Genomic DNA, 22,109 nt, shown 5'->3' on the forward strand with positions numbered 1-22,109 from the left:
GGTGCCAGGCAGTCCCGGACGCCCACACTCCCAATTAGGCAATCCTGCCGCAACGAAAACTTCTCTCCCAATAGGTTCAGCGAAGTTGCAGGACTTGGGTCTTACTGGCCTGGCTTGGATCGTGTGCCCATCCTTGAGCCAATAGACTGTGGCCACAGAAATGTAATTATCTGATTGGCTAGTCCTGGGTCACGTGCCCACCCCCGCGGGGAAACCCCAACACCGGAAGGAGTCGAGGAAGACCAAGGATTTTACCGGAAGGGAGAATGGATAAAGGATGCGCCGGCGTGATGGAGCGCTTCCTGTGATCATCAGTCGGCCGAATTCACGGAGTTGTAGGGTTAGAGACACATCAGTCATGGATCTTGTTCTGAATGAGTGCGTGTAGGTCAAGGGCTTAGGGCAGAATGGCGTCCAGGACAAAGCACGAGTGTCCTAGTCAGGCTCCCCGGAAGCAGGGCCGCAGGAGGACTCGCGTCCTGGGGATTGGCTGAGGGGCTGCCCTCGGGGGAAGCGGAGCGAGGGAGGCAGGCTGGGGCAGGCCGGCGGTGAGCTCCGCGAAGGCGTGCTGTCCGCGGGAGCGCGGCTTCAGACTGATCCCACGGGGAGCTCTGGGGCTCCCAGTGTCCACCCAGCCGGTTCCGTGGGAGCAGGGGCGGGCCTTTTGTCTGTCTCGGTCGGGCAGACGCCTGCTGTGGGCCGCGGGAGCATAACCTCCTGGGTCCGGTGCTCCTGCCCCCAGAGGGCAGTTCTCCGGCGAGGGGGTGGCTGTGAGCGGAAGCGAAAGCTCGGAGCAGCGCCGGTCTCGGTGAGGGAGTGAGGAGGGGCAGCAGAGCATCTTCTGCAGCTCCTGTCATCATTTCTATCGCCGGTATGGAGACAACCATAAATAGGGAAGACTTCCTGTATTCCATGTGGGAGAAGGTGAGGAGCCCCACGTTGTTTCTCACCGAGTACTCCGGACCGTCAAGGCAGAGGGGCCTGGGGGAGAGGAGAGCTCAGCAGGCCAGTGAGAGGGCCGGGAGAAAGTTCTGGAAGAAATGGAACTTGAGCTGGCACTGCAAGGGTTGGGGAGGCTCTGGATGATTGGGAGGGGGGAGGCGGTGTGGGGGGAGATGAGGAAGTCGGTGCTTTCTCACAGCTTACAGCTAATTGGTGGACCGCTGGAAGGAGATGGATGGGGCCAGGGGAGCCACACATCTGATACCCAAGACAGAAAGGCCAACCTCCAGATGGCCAGAAAGCAACATGCGACACATGAGAACACTGAGGCCCAGAGAGGTTAAACTATTGTTAAAAGTTGCACAGCTGGGAAGCAGTGGAGCAGGGAATGGGCCAAGTCATCTGGCTTGAGTTGGCACGTGGATCCTCTGTGCTGGGCTGCCACCGTCTTGATGACTGTAGGGGCCCAGGAAGGGCAGCGTGGCCTGGGCATGGTGGCCACAGTGAGCTGCAGGGGAGCGAGCTGAGCACGGCCCAGTGAGATGCACAGAGGCATCACCAAACCTCAGCTAGGCCTTCTGCAGTCCTACACCAGCCTGAAGGATGAAAAGCTGACTGGGCAACTGGGTGGCATAGTGGGGACCTGCAAGTGAGCAGTGAAGCCTCGGTGGGGGGGGGGGGGGGACGAGGGGGGGGGGGAGGGAAGGCGGGGGGGGGGGGGGGGGGTACAGAGCGTGGGAGGAAGGAAAAGCTGGGGCCAGGGTTGCAAGACAGCAAAGGGCACCAAGCAGGTGCTGGTCAAATGACCTCCCAGTGGACTCTGCCTCCCTGCCATTGCTGGGAGCAGTGGGAGGAAGCCCGGTTCGGTGATTAGGCCTGGAGGCCCTAGATGCAAGTGAGCCCACCCTGGGTCAGCTCTTTCCCTAAAGGCTGCACAGCCTTCAGGGTGCACAGCCACTTTACAAGCAGGTGGGATTTTTTTTTCCCTCTGTGGTAAAACATACTTAACATCATATTTACCATTTTAACTATTTGTAAGTGTACAAATCAGTGGCTTTAAGTACATTCACCTTATTTTACGACCATCGCTGACACCCATCTCTAGAACTTTCCATCATCCCAACCCAAAACTTCATACCCCTTAAACAACGACTCCTCAGTCTCCTGTACCCCAGCCTCCCCATCATCATCTCTATTCTACTTTCTGGGTCTCTGAATTGGCCTATTCTGGGCACCTCATATAAATGGAGTTACGCAGTATTTGTCCTTTGGTGACCGGCTTACTCCATTGAGCCTCATGTCGTCGTGGTTCCTTCATGTTGTAGCATGTAGTGTAAATACCGACATGAAGTTTGAGGCTAAGGTGTTCATTTAAAAAAACATTCCTTTCGAATACACATATCGCCAGCTGTGTGACACGGCCATGAGCAAAATGACCAGATAAGGAGTGAGGCCTCCAGTACCCATGAAGTTTCTTTTATGGAAACCCTGACCACTTGAGTGACTCTGCCTTCACTCTCCCATGCCCTAATTCCTGCTCTGATGCCTCAAATTAGCCACTAGACACTTCACCCTCTGACCCTAATAAAGGCAGAGCCCCAAATCCGCGCTTACCTCTCCCAGCACGACCAACAGAATGTATCAGAACTTTGTTTTTCTTAGGCCAGATAATAATATTCTCTTATACAGATATATCCTCTTCTGCTTCTCCATTCATGTTGATGGACATTTGGGTTGTTTCTACCTTTAGCTCTTGTGAATGGCACTGCTATAAATGGTGCGCAAGTATCTGTTCGAGTCCGTTTTCAGTTCTGTTGGCTCCACTCCCAGCAATGGAATTGCAGGATCATATGGTAACTCTAAGTGAAACTGTTTTCCGCAACGGCTATTCCATTTCACATGCTCACCAGCAAGGTACAAGGGTTCCAGTTTCTCCATATCCTCGCCAGTTCTTGTAATTTTCCATGCAGAAGGGTTTTTTTGTTTTTTGGTTTTCTTGGATTTTTAGGTTTTATTTTTAAGTAATCACTATGCCCAACATGGGGCTTGACCTCACAACCCTGAGATCAAGAGTTGCATGCTGTACTGAGCCCGCCAGGCTCAGAGGAGGTCTTGGGGTTCTCCATGCCAGCCCGTACTTCAAGTGATTGGAATCAGAACCAGCAGTGGTGAGGCTCTGGCTTAGTTAACCATCTCCTGGTTCTCATCAGCTTCCCTCCCTCCCTGGCTCCAGACAGCCTCCCCGGAAAGAGCCTGTGTGATGACTCTTGTGTGGGGCCACAATGAAAAATGTCACCACCGTTCCCTGGGACCCTTAGCCCCAACGCACAACCCTACCCCCCTCCAATGCTGCCCAGTCCACCCTTTAAGGACACATCTTTGGAAATGAACATCTCCTTAGGTATTAGGAGTTTCTAGGTTAAAAAATGCAGGTGACTACCCACTTCTACCAGAATTTGAAGCTTATGGAGCTTTAATTTTTTTTTAAAGTTTATTTTTTAAGTAATCTCTACACCCAACATGGGCCTCAAACTCACAATCCCAAGATCAAAGTCGCATGCTCTTCCAACTGAGCCAGTCAGACTCCAAAATCTAAAAGAATTTTTTTACTGAAGTCTAATTAACATAATGTATTAGTTTTGGGTGTGCAATACTGTGGTTCAACAATTCTGTACATCACTCAGTGCTCATCTCGGTGAATATGTCACTCAGTACTCTTAATCCCCTGATCTATTTCACTCATCCTCCTACCCACCTCCCTTTTGGTGACCATCAGTTTGTTTTCTATTCTTTTCAGTCTGTTTTGTTTTTTTGCCTCTTTTTTTCTTTGTTCATATGCTTTGATTCTTAAATTCTTAAACTCACATGAGTGAAATCATATCGTATTTGTCTTTCTCTGACTGAATTATTTCACTTAGCATTATACCCTTTATATCTATTCATACTATTGCAAATGGCAAGATTTTGTTTTTTATGGATGGATAATATTCCATTGTGTGTGTGTGTGTACACACAATCTCTTTTATCCATTCATCAGTGGCTTCCAAATCTTGGCTTTTGTAAATAATGCTGCAATAAACACAGGGTGTACTTATCTTTTTGAATTAGTGTTTTCATTTTCTTTGGGTAAATACCCAGTAGCGGAACTACTGAATCATAGGGTAATTCTAATTTTAATTTTTTGACAAACTGCCCTACTGTCTTCCACAGTGGCTGCACCAGCTTGCACCCCTAACATCCGTGTATGAGTGTACCTTTTTCTCCATATCCTTGCCAATACTTGTTTCTTGTGTTTTTGACACTAGCCATTCTGACAGGTGTGAGGCGATAGCTCATTGTGGTTTTGATTTGTATTTTCCTGATGATGAGTAGGGTTGAGCATCTTTTCATGTGTCTGTGGCCATATGTGCATCTTCTTTGGAAAAATATCTATCCATGTCCTATTCTCATTTTTTAATTTGATTATTTGTGTTTTTTGGTGTTGAGTTTTATGGTTCTTGATATATTTTGGATATTAACACTTATTAGGTTAGATCATCTGCAAGTATCTTCTCCCACTCAGTAGGTTGTCTTTTTGTTTTGTCGATGGCATCAGCTGTAGAAACATTTTTCTAGATATGTCTCTTTTGGCAAGGAAAACAAAAGCAAAATAAAATTATTGGGACTATACCCAAATAAAAAACTTTTGCACAACAAAGGAAACCATCAACAAAACAAAAAGGACGACCCACTGAATGAAATCAACCTTTTCATTCTTCAGGGAGAGTCCCTGGCTTGGTGTGGAATCTTTGAGATCTAGAAAATTCCACCATGAGATTAGCAAATTTAATAAAATAAATATAATTATATAAATTATTAATCCATTAAATTAATGAAATAAATCAGACTTAGTTAATGTCCATTCTGCCCCATATTCTGCTGAGCTCTACTTAATAATTCATGAAGAGACCATCGGTTTACCCCATATTGTTGGTTCTTACAAAGATAAACTGTGTTTAATAAGGTTGATTATAGGGTTTCTCAGCAGTTCCTAAAGCCAGATGGGTCCATGAAACATGGCATCCAGGATCCATCCTCAGGAAGCTCCCCAGCCTGGCGGAAGCTCCTTCCCTGGGGCTTTCTGCTTCTGCATGCTTGAAGCTATAGCTTTTGAAAAGAGGTCAGCAGACCTCATGTCCTTTGATTCCATCTGTTTTTTTTTTTTTTTTTAATTTTTTGAGGTTTATTTATTTATTTGGTGGGGGAGAGACAGAGGCAGAGAGAGTCCCAGACAAACTAATTTCACATAAAATCTAACTTTCCAGATTCTCTTACAAAAATGATGTGGCAACACTAGATGCTGTATTGCCACAAGGCAAGTGGTGACTGGAACAGATTATTACTACTGTGTTTTTTTTGTTCTTTAAATTCAGTTAATTAACATAGAGTATATTATTCATTTCAGAGGTAGAGTTCAGTGACTTCTCAGCATTGTATAACACCCAGTGCTCATTATACCACTCCTTAATGCCCAAGAATCTCTTATGGTTTATCTCCCTCTCTGATGTCGTCTTGTTTAGTTTTGTCCTCCCTTGCCCTATGACCCTCTGCTTTGTTTCTTAAATTCCACATATAAGTGAGATCATATGATAATTATCTTTCTCTGATTGACTTATTTTGCTTAGCAGGATACCCTCTGGTTCCATCCACGTCATTGCAGATGGCAAGATTTCATTCTTTTTGATGACTAATATTCCATTGTGTGTGTGTACCACATCTTCTTTATCCATGCGTTTGTTGATACACATCTGGGCTCTTTCCATAGTTTGGCTATTGTGGACGTTGCTGCTATAAACATTGAGATGCAGGTGCCCTTTGGGCTCACTACATTTGTTATCTTTGGGGTAGGTACCTAGGAGTGCAATTGCTGGGTCATGGGATAGCTCTATTTTCAACTTTTTGAGGAGCCTCCCTGCTGTTTTCCAGAGTCGCTGCACCAGCTTGCATTCCTGAACCAACAGAGTAAGAGGGCTCCCCTTTCTCCACATCCTCACCAGAATCTGTCATTTCCTGACTTGTTAATTTTAGCCATTCTGATGGGTGTGAGGTGGTATCTCATTGTGGTTTTGATTTGTATTTCCCTGATGCAGAGTGATGTTGAGCATTTTTTCATGTATCTGTTGGCCATTTGTATGTCTTCTTTGGAGAAATGTCTGTTCATGCCTTCTGCTATTTCCTTTAAAAAATTTTTTTAAAAAGATTTATTTATTTGACAGGGAGAAACACAGCGAGAAAGGGAACACAAGCAGGGAGAGTCGGGGAGGGAGAAGCAGGCTGCCGCTAACCGGGAAGTGTGCCCTGCGGCTGGATCCCAGGACCTTGGGATCGTGACCTGAGCTGAAGGTGCTTAATGACTGAGCCATGTCACTTCTGCCTATTTCCTGATTGGATTATTTGTTCTTTGGGTGTTGAGTTTGGTAAGTTCTTTATAGATCTTGGTGATTCCATCTGTTTGGATTCTCTTTGGGAACTTGGTCTTCAAACTCTCAAACTCCTCTTGTACTCTCACGTCTCAGGGAACGGTTACTGTCCGTGCAGAGTTCCAAGGCCTGTATCTTGATGCTTCTAAGGGAAAGCAGTTGGCATTTTCCTTCATTATTTAGATTTCAGTTTGTCAAACCGAAATTATTGCCTTTGGTGACAATAGTAATGAAGTCGATGAAGGAATTAATTGGGCATTTATTCATTCAGTGGATTCCCACTGTAGCCATAGTGATGGTTAATTTCATGGGTCAGCTTGGCTAGGCAATGGTCCCAGTTGTTTAGTCAAACACCAGCCTTGATGTGTTTGTGAAGGTATCTTCAGACTTTGAGTAAGGCCAGTTACCCTGCACAAGGCGAGGGGACCTATCCAATCAGTTGAAGACAATCAGTTGGAAGACCTTAAAAGACTGAGGCCCATAGAAGAGGAGGCAGTTCTGCCTCCAGTCTGACTGCAGACTCAAGACTTAACTCTTGCCTGGGTCTCCAGCCTGCCTTGCATCTTTCAGACTTCCCAGCCCACAGAATCATATGAGCCAATTCCCTAAAATCAATCTCCTAAAATCAATTTAAAGGGACTTCTTAGAATCAATCTCTTAAAGTATATGCATGAGTGCCATGCTTGTGTGTGTGTGTGTGTGTGTGTGTGTGTGTAAACATACATACTGTATAGGGGTTCTGTTTCCCTGGAGAACCCTGACTGATACAGCCATTCTGCAGGATAAAAACAGCAGACTCTGCTTTCCCAGGAACTTAATTTTAAAGACTACATAAAGGCTGGAATTTAGTATTGCCAGAATTACCTTCATGAATCTTGGGTTCTCAGTACGGGACCATCTTACACAATAGGCTGATGAGTGACATATTAGCTGTCCAAAATAGTCCTCTTCTCTGATACCAGAGATGAGCAAACTGCTGTTCTATGTTTATTTTCAATTGAGCATCAGTTGAAATAATCACTTGAGGATACAGGGCCTTTTTATATCAAAAATAAGTACCTAAACTACATCAAACTGAAAAGCTTCTGCACAGCCAAGGAAATAATCAACAAAGTGTAAAGGCAACCTACTGAATGGGAGAAAATATTTGCAAATCATTATCTGGCAGAGTTCATATCCAAAATATATAAAGAACGCATACAACTCAACAGCGATAAACAATCTGATTTTAAAATGGGTGGAGGGGCGCCTGGGTGGCTCAGAGGGTTAAGCCTCTGCCTTCGGCTTGGGTCATGGTCTCAGGGTCCTGGGATCGAGCCCCGCATTGGGCTCTCTGCTCAGCGGGGAGCCTGCTTCCCCCTCTCTCTCTGCCTGCCTCTCTGCCTACTTCTGATCTCTGTGTGTTAAATAAATAAAAATCTTTAAAAAAATAAATGGGTGGAGGATCTGAACAGACATCTTCCCCAAGAAGATATACAGATGGCCAACAGACACATGAAAGATGCTCAACATCAATGACCATTGGGGAAATGCAAATCAAAACCACAACAAGCTATCATCTCACACCTGTCAGAATGGCTAGTCAAAAAAGACAAGAAATGACAAATGTTGGTGAGGATGTAAAGGTAAGGGTACCCTTGTATACTGTTGGTAGGAATGTAAATTGGTGTAGCCACTGTAGAAAATAAAATGGCAGTTCCTTAAAAAAAAAAAAATTGAGGGGCGCCAGGCTTGGCTCTCAGTTGGGAGAGTATGCAACTCTTGATCTTGGGGTTACGAATTCAAGTCCCACGTTGGTGATAAAACAGGTATATTTGGGGGTGCCTGGATGGCTCAGTAGGAGGAGCACATGACTTTTGATCTTGGGGTCGTGAATTTGAGCCTTACATTGGATATATAGCTTATTTTAAAAATTAAAAATAGCACTACTATATCATGCAGCAATTCCACTTTTGGGTATTTATTCTAAGAAAATGAAAACACTTAATTTGAAAAGATATCTGCACCTGCATGTTCCCTGCAGCATTATTTACAATGGTGAAGACATGGAAACAACCCAAATGTTGATTGACAGATGACCAAAGGTGTGGTACACAGCAAAATCCTGTTATTTGTAACACATGGGTGGACCCTGAGGGCATTAAGCTAAGTGAAATAAGTCAGAGAGAAAGGAAAATACCATATAATCTCACTTATATGTGGAAACTAAAAAAAATAAACAAATAAACAAGCCCATAGATACAGAGAACAGATTTGGTGGCTGCAGGCCAGAGGAGGAATGGGTGAAGAGGAAAAGTATGGTCTTGCGGCTATAAAATAAGTAAGTTCTGGCGATGTAAGGTACAACATGGTGACTACAGTTAATAATACAGAGTTTCATATTTCAAAGTTGTTAAGAGAGTAGATTCTTTAAAGATTCATCACAAAAATATTTATTAACTAGGTTTGGTGACAGATGTTAACTGGAAATCTAGTGATCATTTCACAATGTATACGAATATGGAATAATTATGTTGTATGCCTGAAACAACTGTAACGTTAAATGTCAATTATATACCTCAATAAAACTTTCTCGTTTCAGAGAGAGAACATGCATGTGGGGGGGGGGTAGGGGAGAAGAGGGAGAAATAGAGAGAGAGAACCTTAAGCAGGCTCCATGCCCAGCACGGAGCCTGACATAGGACTCCATCTCATGACCCTGAGATCATGACCTGAGCCGAAACCAAAAGTCCGACGCTTAACCGACTGAGCCACCCAGGTGCCCCAAGAGTGAAGACATTATTTGAATCTAAAGGAACAAAAATTGATTCCATACCTGCTGTGGGTGAAGTACTGTGATAAAACCAAGGTGAATAAGATGTCGCTGCTCTCTTCACACAACACAGTCTAGCAGGAAAGTTAAGACACGTGTAGTACACAGGCCCACATTTTGGTGTCTAAATCCCATTACCAACTAAGAGGAACCTGGGATTCTTTGACAAAGACCAAACCTCAGGTCTTTGGCAGGGAATGTAGAAGAGGAGTGACATTTCTATCACAGAAAACAAGATCAAAGACCAGTGGTATCCTGTCATGAAAACTTAGAACCAACTTGAAGGAGTGCCCATGGCTCCAAGGTGAGAAAATCTGGGCATCAAAACCAATAAAGCACAACCTGAACATCCACTGATGGGGGATAAACGAAATGTGCTTTATACATGCGACGGAGTATTATTCAGACTTTAAAAGGAAGGAAATTCTGACACCTACTACAACATGGATGAATGTTATGCTAAGTGAAATAAGCCAGTCACAAAGACAAATTAAGTGTTAAGTGTGATTCCACTTAACAGGAGATACCAGAGTAGCGAGATTTGTAGAGACAGAGGGTGGAATGGTGGATACAATTGCTGGGGGACAGGGATGGGGAGGTCTTATGTCATGGCTACAGAGTTGGAGTTTGTGATGAGAAGGTTCTGGAGATGGATGGTGGCCATGGTTACATAACAGTGTGAATGTACTGAATGCCACAGTGGCGTTTCACTATGGTGTATTTTACCACAATTTAAAAAAAATGAGTGGCGCTTGGCTGGCTCAGTCTGTAGAGCATGTGACTCTTGATCTCAAGACTGTAAGTGCGAGCCCCACATTGGGTGTAGAGATGACTAAAAAATAAATAAACAAATAAATGGATGGATGGATGGATGGATGGATGGATGAATGAATGAATGAATGAATAAATAAAAAGAGATGATTACTTAGAGCCAGGAATGATGTGTCTGGAAATGGATGGTGAGGATTACATAACAATATGAGTGTACTTTACCTCCACTCAAGTGTACACTTAGAAATGGTAAATTTATGCATATTTTACTGCAATTAAAAGGAAAAGAATCCTTAGAACTGATGATCGCCAGGAAAGATGCTCTCTTAATCTAATAAATATATTGTAAGGGTAAAAAAAAAAATAGACCAGTGACCATAACTGATTGAAACAAGGGGATTATACACAAAACTGTGAGCAGAAGGAAAGCGTGCGTGAATGGAAGGCATATGAACTTATGCTCACTTCCACCAGAGGCAAAGATAAGGGAACGCAATTCCAATACGTGTTTTCTCCGTCGCCATGGCCATGGGCAGTTAGCTCCATTCTGACACTATCTACCTGCAGACAGTGTCAGAATAGTGTCAGCTCCCACAGCTTAAGGGCTCAGTCCCACTAGGCTTCCCCTCCCTCTCCCACCACCTTTCAGATGCCAGCTGCAAGTCCAAGCTGTTCCCTGTGCTTCTGGTGATTGGCTATTAATTGGAGGATCCCACAACTCCTTCCTTGGGTTGAATTAACTTGCCAGCAAGGCTCACAGAGCTGAAAGGAACTTTTTACTTACTATATTATTGGTTTATTAAAGAGTGTAACTCAGGAACCGTTGGATGAAAGAGATGCAGAGGGCAAGGTACGAGGGAAGGGGCGTGGAGCTTCCACAACCTCCCCGAGTGCACCGCTGTCCTAGCCCCTCCAGATACTCACCAACCTGGATGCTCTCTGAACCCCATCCTTTTGGGGTTTTATGGAGGCTTCATTACATAGGTAGGATTCATGAAATCACAGGCCGTTGGCAATTGATCCAAACTCTAGCCTCTCTCCCTTCCCCGAAGGTCAGGAGACACAGGACTGAGAGTTTCAGCCTCCAGTCACACGTCTGTTTCCCCAGAAACCAACCACCAACCTTTGGGGCTTCCCCAAAATCCCCACACTGACATAAACTCACATGGGGCCGAGAGGGGCTTGTTCAGAATATCAAGACACCTTATGGCTATTGTTACTTATGAGATTCCCAGAGTTTTAGAAGCTCTGAGCCAGGTGTGGGGACAAAGACCAAATATGTATTTCTTTTTTTTTTTTTTTAATTTATTTATCTGAGGTGGGGAGGGGTGAAGGAAGAGGGAGAAGCAGACTCCCCACTGAGCATGGGGCCCGGATGCAGGGCTCTGCACCAGAACCCTGGGATCATGAACTGAGCCCAACTGAACCACCCAGGTGCCCCCTACATACGTATTTCTTATTATAAATTACAACATCACAGACATTTTCAAGGACAAGTCCTACAGTTGAGTGTGTCTGTGGGAGCGGCTGTCCAGGCAGAGCACGCAGCTAAGGACAGGGCTTGAGAACCAAAGTTGTGTGGCTGAGGAGCAGCACAAGGCCCACTTGGCTGGAAGCAGGAGAGGGTCGTCTGAGAGTGAGAGATGAGGCCAAGAGCTCATCTCTGAATGGGTGGCTAGCGAGGAGTGTGGGACGTGAGTTCCTGTGGGCACTTTGATCTGTGTGGACTTCTGGCTAAACGAAGCCAGTAAGGCTGTGGGGCAGAAAGGAAATGCCATAAACTTAAGAAAATGCAAATAAAGTGTCAGTGAAAATGTGAGGCATCAAAAACTCTCACACAGAGGCGCCTGGGTGGCTCAGTGGGTTAAGCCGCTGCCTTCGGCTCAGGTCATGATCTCAGGGTCCTGGGATCGAGTCCCGCATCGGGCTCTCTCTCTGCTTCCTCCTCTCTCTTTCTGCCTGCCTCTCTGCCTACTTGTGATCTCTCTCTGTCAGATAAATAAATAAAATCTTTAAAAAAAAATAAAAAACAAAAAAACTCTCACACAGCTGCCATTGTGTAACCAGGTTCATCCGGTCTGGAGGGAAGTGCCTTGGAACACAGAGAAATTAAGTGTGTGCCTGCCTGCCCATCATGTAGCAAGTTCATGCTTGCACCGGGACACAAAGAAACACAAGAAGGTACATCTTGGTAGCAAAATGCATTACTCAGGGAAGGAACTGGCTCACGTGATTATGGAGGTTGAGAAGTCCCCGGATCTGCAGTCGGTGAGCTGGAAAACCAGGAGAGTGGATGTAAGTTGTAGTTGGAGGGCAGGAGAAGATGGACGTTCGGACTCACAGAGTCAGGCAGAAGTTCCGTCTTAATTAGTCTTTTTGTTCTGTTCAGGTCTTCAGTGGATGGCACGAGGCCCACCTATATGGGGGAGGACAACCTGCTTTACTCAGTCTACTCATTCAAGTGTTATTCTCCTTAAAAACAACAACACCCTTACAGACACAGAATAATGTTCGACTAAATGTCCAGGTACCCAATGGCCTGGTCAAGCTGAGGCATAAAGTTAACTATCATATGAAGTATGGGTAGCTATACAGGTGCCCAATCCAAGGGGATTTATAATCAAAGTGTAGCAAAGGGAAAGCATAAAGTATACTACTGACCAGCGCACAATGAAATTGTCTCATATCACAATATGGATAAGATGGAAAACTAGAATTATGAGTTAACAAGGTAAAAAACAAAACAAACTTGTTTTTACTGAGACTCTAGAATGAGACCACCGCCCCCCACAAGGAAACCCCCAATCACGAACTCATGATGATATTCAACAAAAAGAGAAAGTTCTTTTGTCCCTAAAATAATGCTTCGTCACCACTGATGGTAGCTATTGCTCCAAATTCTTACTTGGAACATGAATCGTTAACGGGAAATATGTGGATATTTATCTTGCCTTTCTTACAGAAATTGTATTTCAGGGTGACCAAATAGGCCCGAGTGAGGAGAAAGGCCTCCGCTTTACAGAGGACTCCTGCTAATAAATGTAGAAAAATCACAATATAAAAAGTCACCATTGTGCAAACTTTAACTTTCTTCTGTATGACAAAGAAATTACGGTTCTGGAATATACGGTCCTTTATTTCAAGTTGAGCTGCTATGATGTTTGTACAATGCTTCGGGAAATGATATAAAAGGAAGCATGAAGCAAAAAAGAAAAAATGGTAATTGTTGGATGTAGGTGATGAGTTCATTAAATCATTCTCTGTACTTTTCTGAATCGTTGGCATTTTTCAGATATGGAAATTAGAGAGAGCCAGTGAGGTTCTTGGGAAGAAGAAATTCAGGGGTTTTGGGAACCACTTTATGTGCAAATGTCACCTCCAAACAGAAACTGGCAGGTATAATTCTTGCTGACTTATTTATCTTTGCATTAAGCTTGTCTTAGAAGGATTGTTTCCTCAATCCAGTAAGAACACAGAAGTCATAGTTGTTTGAGAGAAATCCCAGGTCATAAAGTGGTGACACCCTTGGTGTTCTATAGCGTACTGGGGACTCCAGGCCAGCGACCAAAAGCCTTCGGTTCCAACCCTGCAGCTTCTCATCTGAGCCTGCCTGTTCTTACTCCAGAGTGGGGATTTGCATCTATTCAACCCCACAAACCTAATTTATAACCGTGTGCAGTGTTCCAGCATGTGGCAGGGAGCTGCTAAGATGAAGAACGTCCCTAAGGGTCTTCCCATCCAGTCAGGAAGACAGGAAAGACACGAGCAAACACAAAGGGAAGGAATCATTTGGTCTGGGGTCATGGAAGAGCAGCAGGTTTTCTCTCCTCTCCCCCCCAAGGCCACATCCTGAGCCACTTAACAAAGTTGTGTTTGGGTAGGGCCAGAAACCGGAGACCAGATGGCGGCAAACTTCCAAGCAGTTTCTTTTATGCTGGTATCTAAACCAGCAAATGCTGGAAAGCCATTGGAGGAAAACCAGGAAGCCTGGTGTTTTCAAAAGGTTATCCTGGGCGAGTAAGGAGGGCCAGCTGGAGAGGAGAGAGGACGGAGGCAAGGGTTGTTAACCTTTTTTGTGCGATGGACTCCTGCTCAGGATAATGTTCCCAAGTGCAGCTATGGTCTGGTTGCTTGTGTCCCCCACAGATTCATCTGTTGAATTCCAAATGCCCAATGTGATGGTAATTAGGAAGCAAGGCCTCTGGGAGTTGCTTATGTCAGGAGAGTGGAACCCCCATGAGTGGGATTAATGCTCTTATAAAAGAGACCAGGCAGAGCTCCCTGACCCTTTGACCACGTGAGGACGTGAGGACGCAGCCAGAAGATGGCCTTCATCAGCATTTGACCTTGCCGGCCCCCGATCTCAGACCTGCAGCCTCCAGAACCGTAATAAATAAACATCTGTTGTTCATAAACTACCCAGCCTCTAGAATTTTGTTGCAACAGCCCAAACACATTAAGACAAGTGCATAAAATAAAATACACAGGTTTACAAAGGAAATATTGTTGAAATCCTAACACCAAAATGTATTTAAAATCTGATGTGTAATATAAGTGCCTTCTTTCTTTCTTTTTTTTTTTTTTTTTTTTAAGGATTTTATTTATTTATTTGACAGAGAGAGATCACAAGTAGGCAGAGAGGCAGGCAGGGAGAGAGAGAGGAGGAAGCAGGCTCCCTGCTGAGCAGAGAGCCCGATGCGGGACTCGATCCCAGGACACCGAGATCATGACCTGAGCCGAAGGCAGCGGCTTAACCCACTGAGCCACCCAGGCACCCAAAGTGCCTTCTTTATTAATACACTGAATAGCAAGATCTAGTGGGGAGTCTAATTAAACTGAGGATTTCCAAGGTATGATGAGGGTAAATAATTTTGTGTCAGTTGTAATGCGATATAAAAACATTTGTAATTTCCAATGGCACAGCCACTGGCACTGCTATGCTGTTGTCTCATTCATAATTGAAAAGAATAATGAGGGGCGCCTGGGTGGCTCAGTGGGTTAAGCCGCTGCCTTCGGCTCAGGTCATGATCTCAAGGTCCTGGGATCGAGTCCCGCATCGGGCTCTCTGCTCAGCAGGGAGCCTGCTTCCTCCTCTCTCTCTCTGCCTGCCTCTCTGCCTACTTGTGATCTCTGTCTGTCAAATAAATAAATAAAATCTTTAAAAAAAAAAAGAAAAGAAAAGAATAATGAATTTTACTAAAAGGGTGGTGAAAATATCAACCTAATTGCTTTCCTAGCCAAGTTCTGAATTCTATCCAAGGACCCCTTGGGGAGACCAGCTAAAGACTCCTGAGCTTGAGGCTGTCCCGTTTACTCTGAAAATAGATATCACACTGATGGGCATATTTTTGGGATCTTGCCAAAGTCAGGGGAGACTCCATTTTCTTTACAAAATCCGAGTTCATTAACTGATTTCTTTGGGGCGAGGCAGTTTGGAGAGGGGTATAAACGAAGGCTCTACGTACCTCCGCACAGGTAGTTATTAATTATACAGAGGAGAGAGTACCTTTATCGTGAGAACTATCCCAGACATCATCACGTTGACTACCACATCATGTGTCCAATACTCAAACACTAATAACAGGACAAACTGAAATCACATTACTCTAGACCAAAATGTGGAACCAGAATAAGCTCAAGGAAGCAATCAGATAAGCCCCAACCGAGGGGCCCTCCACAAAACTAGGCACTTGTGCTCTTCGGAAATGTACATGGCATGACAAAGTAAGATGGAGAAGTGCTTCCAGATAGATCATGGGAGAGTAAAGAGATTCAACAATTAAATGTCTTGCTTAATCCTTGACTGGAGCCAAGCCTGAAAAAAAAGGTTTATAAAGGGTATTACTGGGACAATTAGCAACATGTGAACATGAACAATATATTAAACAATAATACAATAATTTTTTGAATTTGAATCTGAGATTATGTAAAAGAATCTCTTTGTTCTTAGGAGATAGATTCTTGGGGCGCCTGAGTGGCTCAGTAGGTTAAGCCTCTGCCTTTGGCTCAGGTCATGATCTCAGGGTCCTGGGATCGAGCCCCACATCGGGCTCCTTGCTCAGCAAGAGCCTGCTTCTCCCTCTCCCTCTGCCTGCAGCTCCCCCTGCTTGTTCGCTCTCTGTCAAATAAATAAAATCTTTAAAAAAAAAAAAAAAAGGAGATAGACTCTGAATTATTTAGGTGCAAAGAGTACAAATTAGTCTCAGTGATTCAGCAAAAATGCCTCTATATTAAATAAACACACAGGTAGACACATACATATATACATGTATATCTAGACACAAACGTACATACATGGAAAGACTGTTCATGAGCAAATGTGACAAAAATGTTAACAATTGGTGAATCTAGATGAAAGCTATAAAGAAGATATATATGGGGGTTGGTGACTAGGATAGTACCCAGAAGTGATATTTCTAGGTCAAAGGTAAATACTGTGTACTTTAGTTAGATGTTGCTCAAGTCCCTTCATCAGGGGATGTACCCTTTTGTATTCCCATCAGACACGTGCAAGTGCCCACTTCCTCACAGCCTCACCACAGAGTAGTTTGTCAAGATTTTGAGTTTTGGTCCTGATGACAGGTGTACTGTGGCTTCAATTCGTGTCTTATGAAGCGCACAGAGCTTGCCTTCTTCCACCAGATTAAGCGGCTCCTAAGACCTTATTTTTTTATTTTTTATTTTTTTAAAGATTTTATTTATTTATTTGACAGGCAGAGATCACAAGTAGGCAGAGAGGCAGGCAGAGAGAGAGGGGGAAGCAGGCTCCCTGCTGAGCAGAGAGCCTGATGCGGGGCTCGATCTCAGACCCCGGGATCATGACCTGAGTCGAAGTCAGAGGCTTTAACCACACTGAGCCACCCAGGTGCCAACCACTCTTTCCTCTCTGTCTAGACGGACACAGTCAGATTGTAGGAATGGGGTCCTCAACGTCGTCACCATATTACCAAATTTGCCTTGACGAGGGAGGGCGTCTGATACATGTGTGCCAGTGGCGCACTGACATGGACCTGGACAACGTGCCCAGCCATTTTGCTTCCATCTCCGTCTGCACAGAAGTCGCCTCTAGAGGGCACACAGACAACACCCTCCCCACTGAGTGAGGAAATGGAGGTTCAAGGAGATGAAGTGGCTTATCCAGGCAGTAAGTGACGGATCCAGGACAGGCGAGCCCATGTTCCGATTCCTAGTAAGTGCCTGTGAAGTTACGGAACAGGTCCCAAGACTATCCCTACTTCTGACACCCATGGCAAGTCCAGGGATCCTCACAACCACCTTAAGTTCGAGAATTCACAAGAAAGACTCTCAGAACTTGCTGGAACCCATTGTAGTCACTGTTATGATTTATTACAGTGAAAGGATATGGATTAAAATCTGCCAAGGGAAGAGACCCATATGGTGGGGCCAGGAGAGCTCCATACACACACAGAGCTGTCCTCTCCTAGTGAAGTCATGGAGAGCATTAACTCTTAGAGATAACGCGTGACAATATGCATGGAGGATTGCCAACCAGGAAAGTTTACTCAAGCCATGGTGTGGAGTGTTTTTATTGGGGCTTGATCTCAAGGGCATGGTCAGCAGCCCGCATGGCTGACCTCAGTCTCTAGTCTATCCAAGGGCTAACCTTATACTGCATGACCAAAGCCCTCGCCACAAATCCCATTGTTGGACCATCTGGCATGGCACAATGTACCCAAGTAAAATCACTCTTATCGGGCAGGACATTCTCAGGGTTTAGAGATCGTCTCCTGGGGGTTGGAGGGCAAAGACCAGATCCCTCTTTGGGCACGGTTCAATCTCTATTGTGCAATGCCCTTTCTTTGTAATCCATTCCAACAAGTGGGGTTACCTGCTCACTGGGACAAGTAATGGAAACTGGGCAGAACAGAAGGGAGGAGTGGCACAGGGGAGCCCAGAAGTGAATTTAATGACGGCCCTCAAGTGCTAGCTTGAGCCCACTTGTCTCTGGGGTCAGGCCCGGCTGGTCACAGTCTCGTTCTCTGATCAGTGCATGCAGGACCCCTAGGTGGCACACATTTTCAGTTTAGGCAGCAAAAAGGGAAAAAAAAAAAAAAAAGGAATCCAAAAGATTAACAAACCTCACTCTTCTATCAAATTACATTTCCCGGTGAGGTACTGTTACAGTGGAAATTGGCCTGCAGTTTGTGCAAAAGGTGTAAAAGTTCACCTTCTTTATTCGCTTTTAAAATTTTAGCCGTGGGAATGTTGTTGACGCTTGGAAAAATAGTCTATCCCCGAATAGGACAAAGTTCGATAGAGAGGAGGGCAAGCCTTACAACAGAGGGGTGGAGAAGAAGGAGGGGCAGGCAGGAGCTTAGAGTGCAGAGAAAAATCCGGTTCACTTCGCCTCAGAGCTTTCCCTAAGAGCCCTGGTGTGTCCCGAAGGAGGGCAGAAGGCCTTTCCAAGCCCATCCCGGGTGTTTTCAGGATTTCCATTCTCTTCCAGCCTTCCGTGGATAGGAAGCCACAGTCATGGGCAACTGTTTTATTTCTTCATACCAGACAAAAGCTTGGAAAGACCCAAACCTAACTCCTGGATTACTAAAGCCTTGTTGGGTGCTTATTTTGGGCACAAGACTGAAGTAATGAGAAGACTTGTCATTAGTGATTTTGCTCCCTCGGTGCTCCCCTCCTCTTCTCACATTCCTGCAAAGAAATCAGAAGTTTCCTCCCAGGGATACTTTACTTATTGACAAATATTTACTGAGCATCTATTAATGCCAAGCACTGGTGGGAGTGATGATGGGCAGACACAAGTGACAAAATAAACCAACTAGAAAAATGCCAGCAGGTGGTCATTTTTTTCCAGGAGGAGTGAAACAGTGTTTGGGTGATTTTCCCATGGTCACAAATGGTCTCTTTAAGAGGGTGACATTGAGGGACACCTGCTTGGCTCAGTTGGAAGAGCATGTGACTCTTGATCTTGGGGTTGTGAGGTCAGGCCCCACACTGGGTGTAGAGATTACCTAAAATAAATTTTAAGAGAGTTGACACTGAAATAGAGACTTGAAAGACAAGAATGAATCAGCAATTAAGAACTTCTGTGGGAAAAGGAAAGGGAGGCGACCTTTGACTTGATGAAGAAGCCCTGACTTGCCCCAGAAAGTGTGCAAGCAACTAAGGTGAACTGAACTGGCTTAGACGAGACTTCTGAGTGTTTGAAACAGAAGTTAATCTCCTTTATATGAAAATTAAGAAAGCTACAGTCCTCTCCATGAGGAGGGAAGGCAGGTTACAGAACAGGGCCCTGCTCTACTGAAACCCACCAAAAAGACCCCAGGGTCTTCCTCCAAGACTTGCCGCAGCGGCGACCCTATGATTTTCAGCAGAGTGAAGAGGTCATGAGCAGGGACTCTGGCATCAAAGGGATAAAGCTTTGACCCCTGGGTGTGTGACCTTGGCCAAAAATTTAATAAGATGGAGCCTCTGTTTCCTTGTCTCTAAAAGGGGTATAATGAACCCTGCCACTGAGGGAGGCCAGGAGGGCTTGATGCAATGGTTTGGTACCCAGGACCCCCCAGTGTGAGGCATGGCCATACATCAAGGGTCCCTGGCGTGGCCCAGGAGGATTGCTCAGTGGGATAAGCAGGGTTCCCTTTGGTGACCCAAGGGGAGGGTTAGGAAAGGAGTAAGGAACGGCTTCACTCTGGTGGGCTCTTTTCCAGCAAATTCCTAGTAAAGGACAAAGGACACTATCTCAAGCTGCTGGTTATGTAACTGGCTACGTAACTGCTTAAGGGGAAACCTAACTCTATGGGAAGCTGTGATTGAACAGAATCATTTGTAATTGTTTAAAAACAAACCATTTCCCCACACTAACACAGAAACAGCCAGCATAACAGGCAATGCAGGTGGCTGGCGACCATCTACAGCGTTCTGATTTCCACGGGTTGTCAAGATAAACTAAAAGAAAAGGCGAGAATAAGCCCATCTTTTTTTTTTTTTTTTTTTTTTAAAGTAAACAGGTAGATATATTTTATTTGTCGAGAGTAGATGTCAATCTATTTCTTTATTTGGGACACAACAGGTCAGAATTCCAGAGCTGGTTGGGTATCCTTGGGCAAGGAGCTTAACACTTGCTACTCAAGGTGTGGTTCTCCTGCCAGCCATAGAGGGTCACCTGGGAGCTTGATGGAAACCTTTAGGCCCTACCCTAGATTTGCTGAATCAGAGCCTGCATTTACTGGAGCTCCAAGTGGTTTTAGGCACTTGAGAGCTGGGGAAGCATTCGTTTTATTGCATACCTGAAACTAACGTAACACTGTATTTTAACTAACTGGAATTATTATTATTGTATTTTTAAAGTAAGCTCTACACCCAACGTGGGGCTTGAACTCACAACCGCAAGATCAAGAGTCATAGATAGGGTCTCCCCAATGACCCAACCCCTTAACTAGCTGGAATTAAATGAAAACTTAAAAAAAAAAATACTGGGGAAGCATTGATTTAACATCTCCAAGTGTCACTCCCCTAAGAGAGGGGCCAAAGTGGCTTTGAAACAAATTAAATATAAATATAACAAGCTTTTTTTATTTTTAATTTGCCAAGTCATTCTCACCAATTTATTCTTGCAAATAAGCTTTCAAATCCTTTGTCAGCATTCCACAAAAACAAAACAAAACATCCAATCACAAAACCAAAACACCACTGGAATTCTCATGAGAACTGCATTAAAAATGTAAAATAATTTGAGAAATGATATCTTTATAATATTTATTCTTCCTATCCAAGAACATGGGCTGTTTCTACATTTATTCGGTCTTTTTATTTTTTATTCAAGTATAAGTTAATATGCAGTGTTATATTAATTTCAGGTGTACAATTCTATAATTATTCAGTGCTCATCATGATGAAAATATGGAACACTGCAAATTTGCATGTCATCCTTGTGTAGGGGTCATACTAATCTTCTCTGTATCGTTCCAATTTTAGTGCTGCCAAAGCAAGCAATAAATTTAATCAGCTTTTTAACAATTAAAAATTAAGTGGGGGTTGCCTACCTGGCTCAGTCTTGGAGCCTGTGACTGTTGATCTCAGGGTTGTAAGTTTGAGCGCTATGTTGGGTGTAGAGATCACTTAACAAAATCTTTTTTTTTTTTTTCTTTTAATTTCTTTTCAGCATAACAGTATTCATTGTTTTTGCACCACACCCAGTGCTCCATACAATACGTGCCCTCCCTAATACCCACCACCTGGTTCCCCCAACTTCCCACCCCCACCTTCAAAACCCTCAGGTTGTTTTTCAGAGTCCATAGTCTCTCATGGTTCACCTCCTCTTCCAATTTCCCTCAACTCCCTTCTCCTTTCCTTCTCCCCATGTCATCCATGTTATTTGTTATGCTCCACAAATAAGTGAAACCATATGATAATTGACTTTCTCTGCTTGACTTATTTCACTCCGCATAATCTCTTCCAGTCCCGCCCATGTTGCTACAAAAGTTGGGTATTCATCCTTTCTGATGGAGGCCTAATACTCCATAGTATATATGGACCACATCTTCCTTATCCATTCGTCCATTGAAGGGCATCTTGGTTCTTTGCACAGTTTGGCGACCTTGGCCATTGCTGCTATAAACACTGGGGTACAGATGGCCCTTCTTTTCACGACATCTGTATCTTTGGGGTAAATACCCAGTAGTGCAATGGCAGGGTCATAAGGAAGCTCTATTTTTAATTTCTTGAGGAATCTCCACACTGTTTTCCAAAGTGGCTGCACCAACTTGCATTCCCACCAACAGTGTAAGAGGGTTCCCCTTTCTCCACATCCTCTCCAACACATGTTGTTTCCTGTCTTGCCAATTTTGGCCATTCTAACTGGTGTAAGGTGGTATCTCAATGTGATTTTAATTTGAATCTCCCTAATGGCTAGTGATGATGAACATTTTTTCATGTGTCTGATAGCCATTTGTATGTCTTCATTGGACATACAATTGGAGAAGTGTCTGTTCATATCTTCTGCCCATTTTTTGATATGATTGTTTTGTGTGTGTTGAGTTTGAGGAGTTCTTTATAGATCCTGGATATCAACCTTTTGTCTGTACTGTCATTTGCAAATATCTTCTCCCATTCTGTGGGTTGCCTCTTGTTTTGTTAACTGTTTCCTT

The 22,109-nt window shown here is 44.3% G+C and overlaps 1 protein-coding gene and 1 non-coding gene across 2 annotated transcripts; both read right to left on the reverse strand.

The window, feature by feature from the left end:
* Positions 1-311: 311 nt before the first annotated feature.
* On the reverse strand, positions 312-12,322 carry LOC132012345 (sal-like protein 3). Its single transcript, XM_059392254.1, has 2 exons — positions 12,214-12,322; positions 312-981 (listed from the first exon to the last, which is right to left on the reverse strand). The coding sequence occupies exon 2, from the start codon at positions 912-914 to the stop codon at positions 390-392; it is 525 nt and encodes a 174-aa protein (XP_059248237.1). The 5' UTR covers positions 915-981; positions 12,214-12,322; the 3' UTR covers positions 312-389.
* An 8,534-nt stretch (positions 12,323-20,856) lies between these two features.
* On the reverse strand, positions 20,857-20,964 carry LOC132012683 (U6 spliceosomal RNA). The gene has a single exon (XR_009402685.1). It is a non-coding gene; the product is annotated as a U6 spliceosomal RNA (small nuclear RNA).
* Positions 20,965-22,109: the final 1,145 nt, after the last annotated feature.

Source organism: Mustela nigripes, chromosome 2 (assembly GCF_022355385.1).
Source record: "Mustela nigripes isolate SB6536 chromosome 2, MUSNIG.SB6536, whole genome shotgun sequence".
Classification (NCBI taxonomy): Eukaryota; Metazoa; Chordata; class Mammalia; order Carnivora; family Mustelidae; genus Mustela; species Mustela nigripes.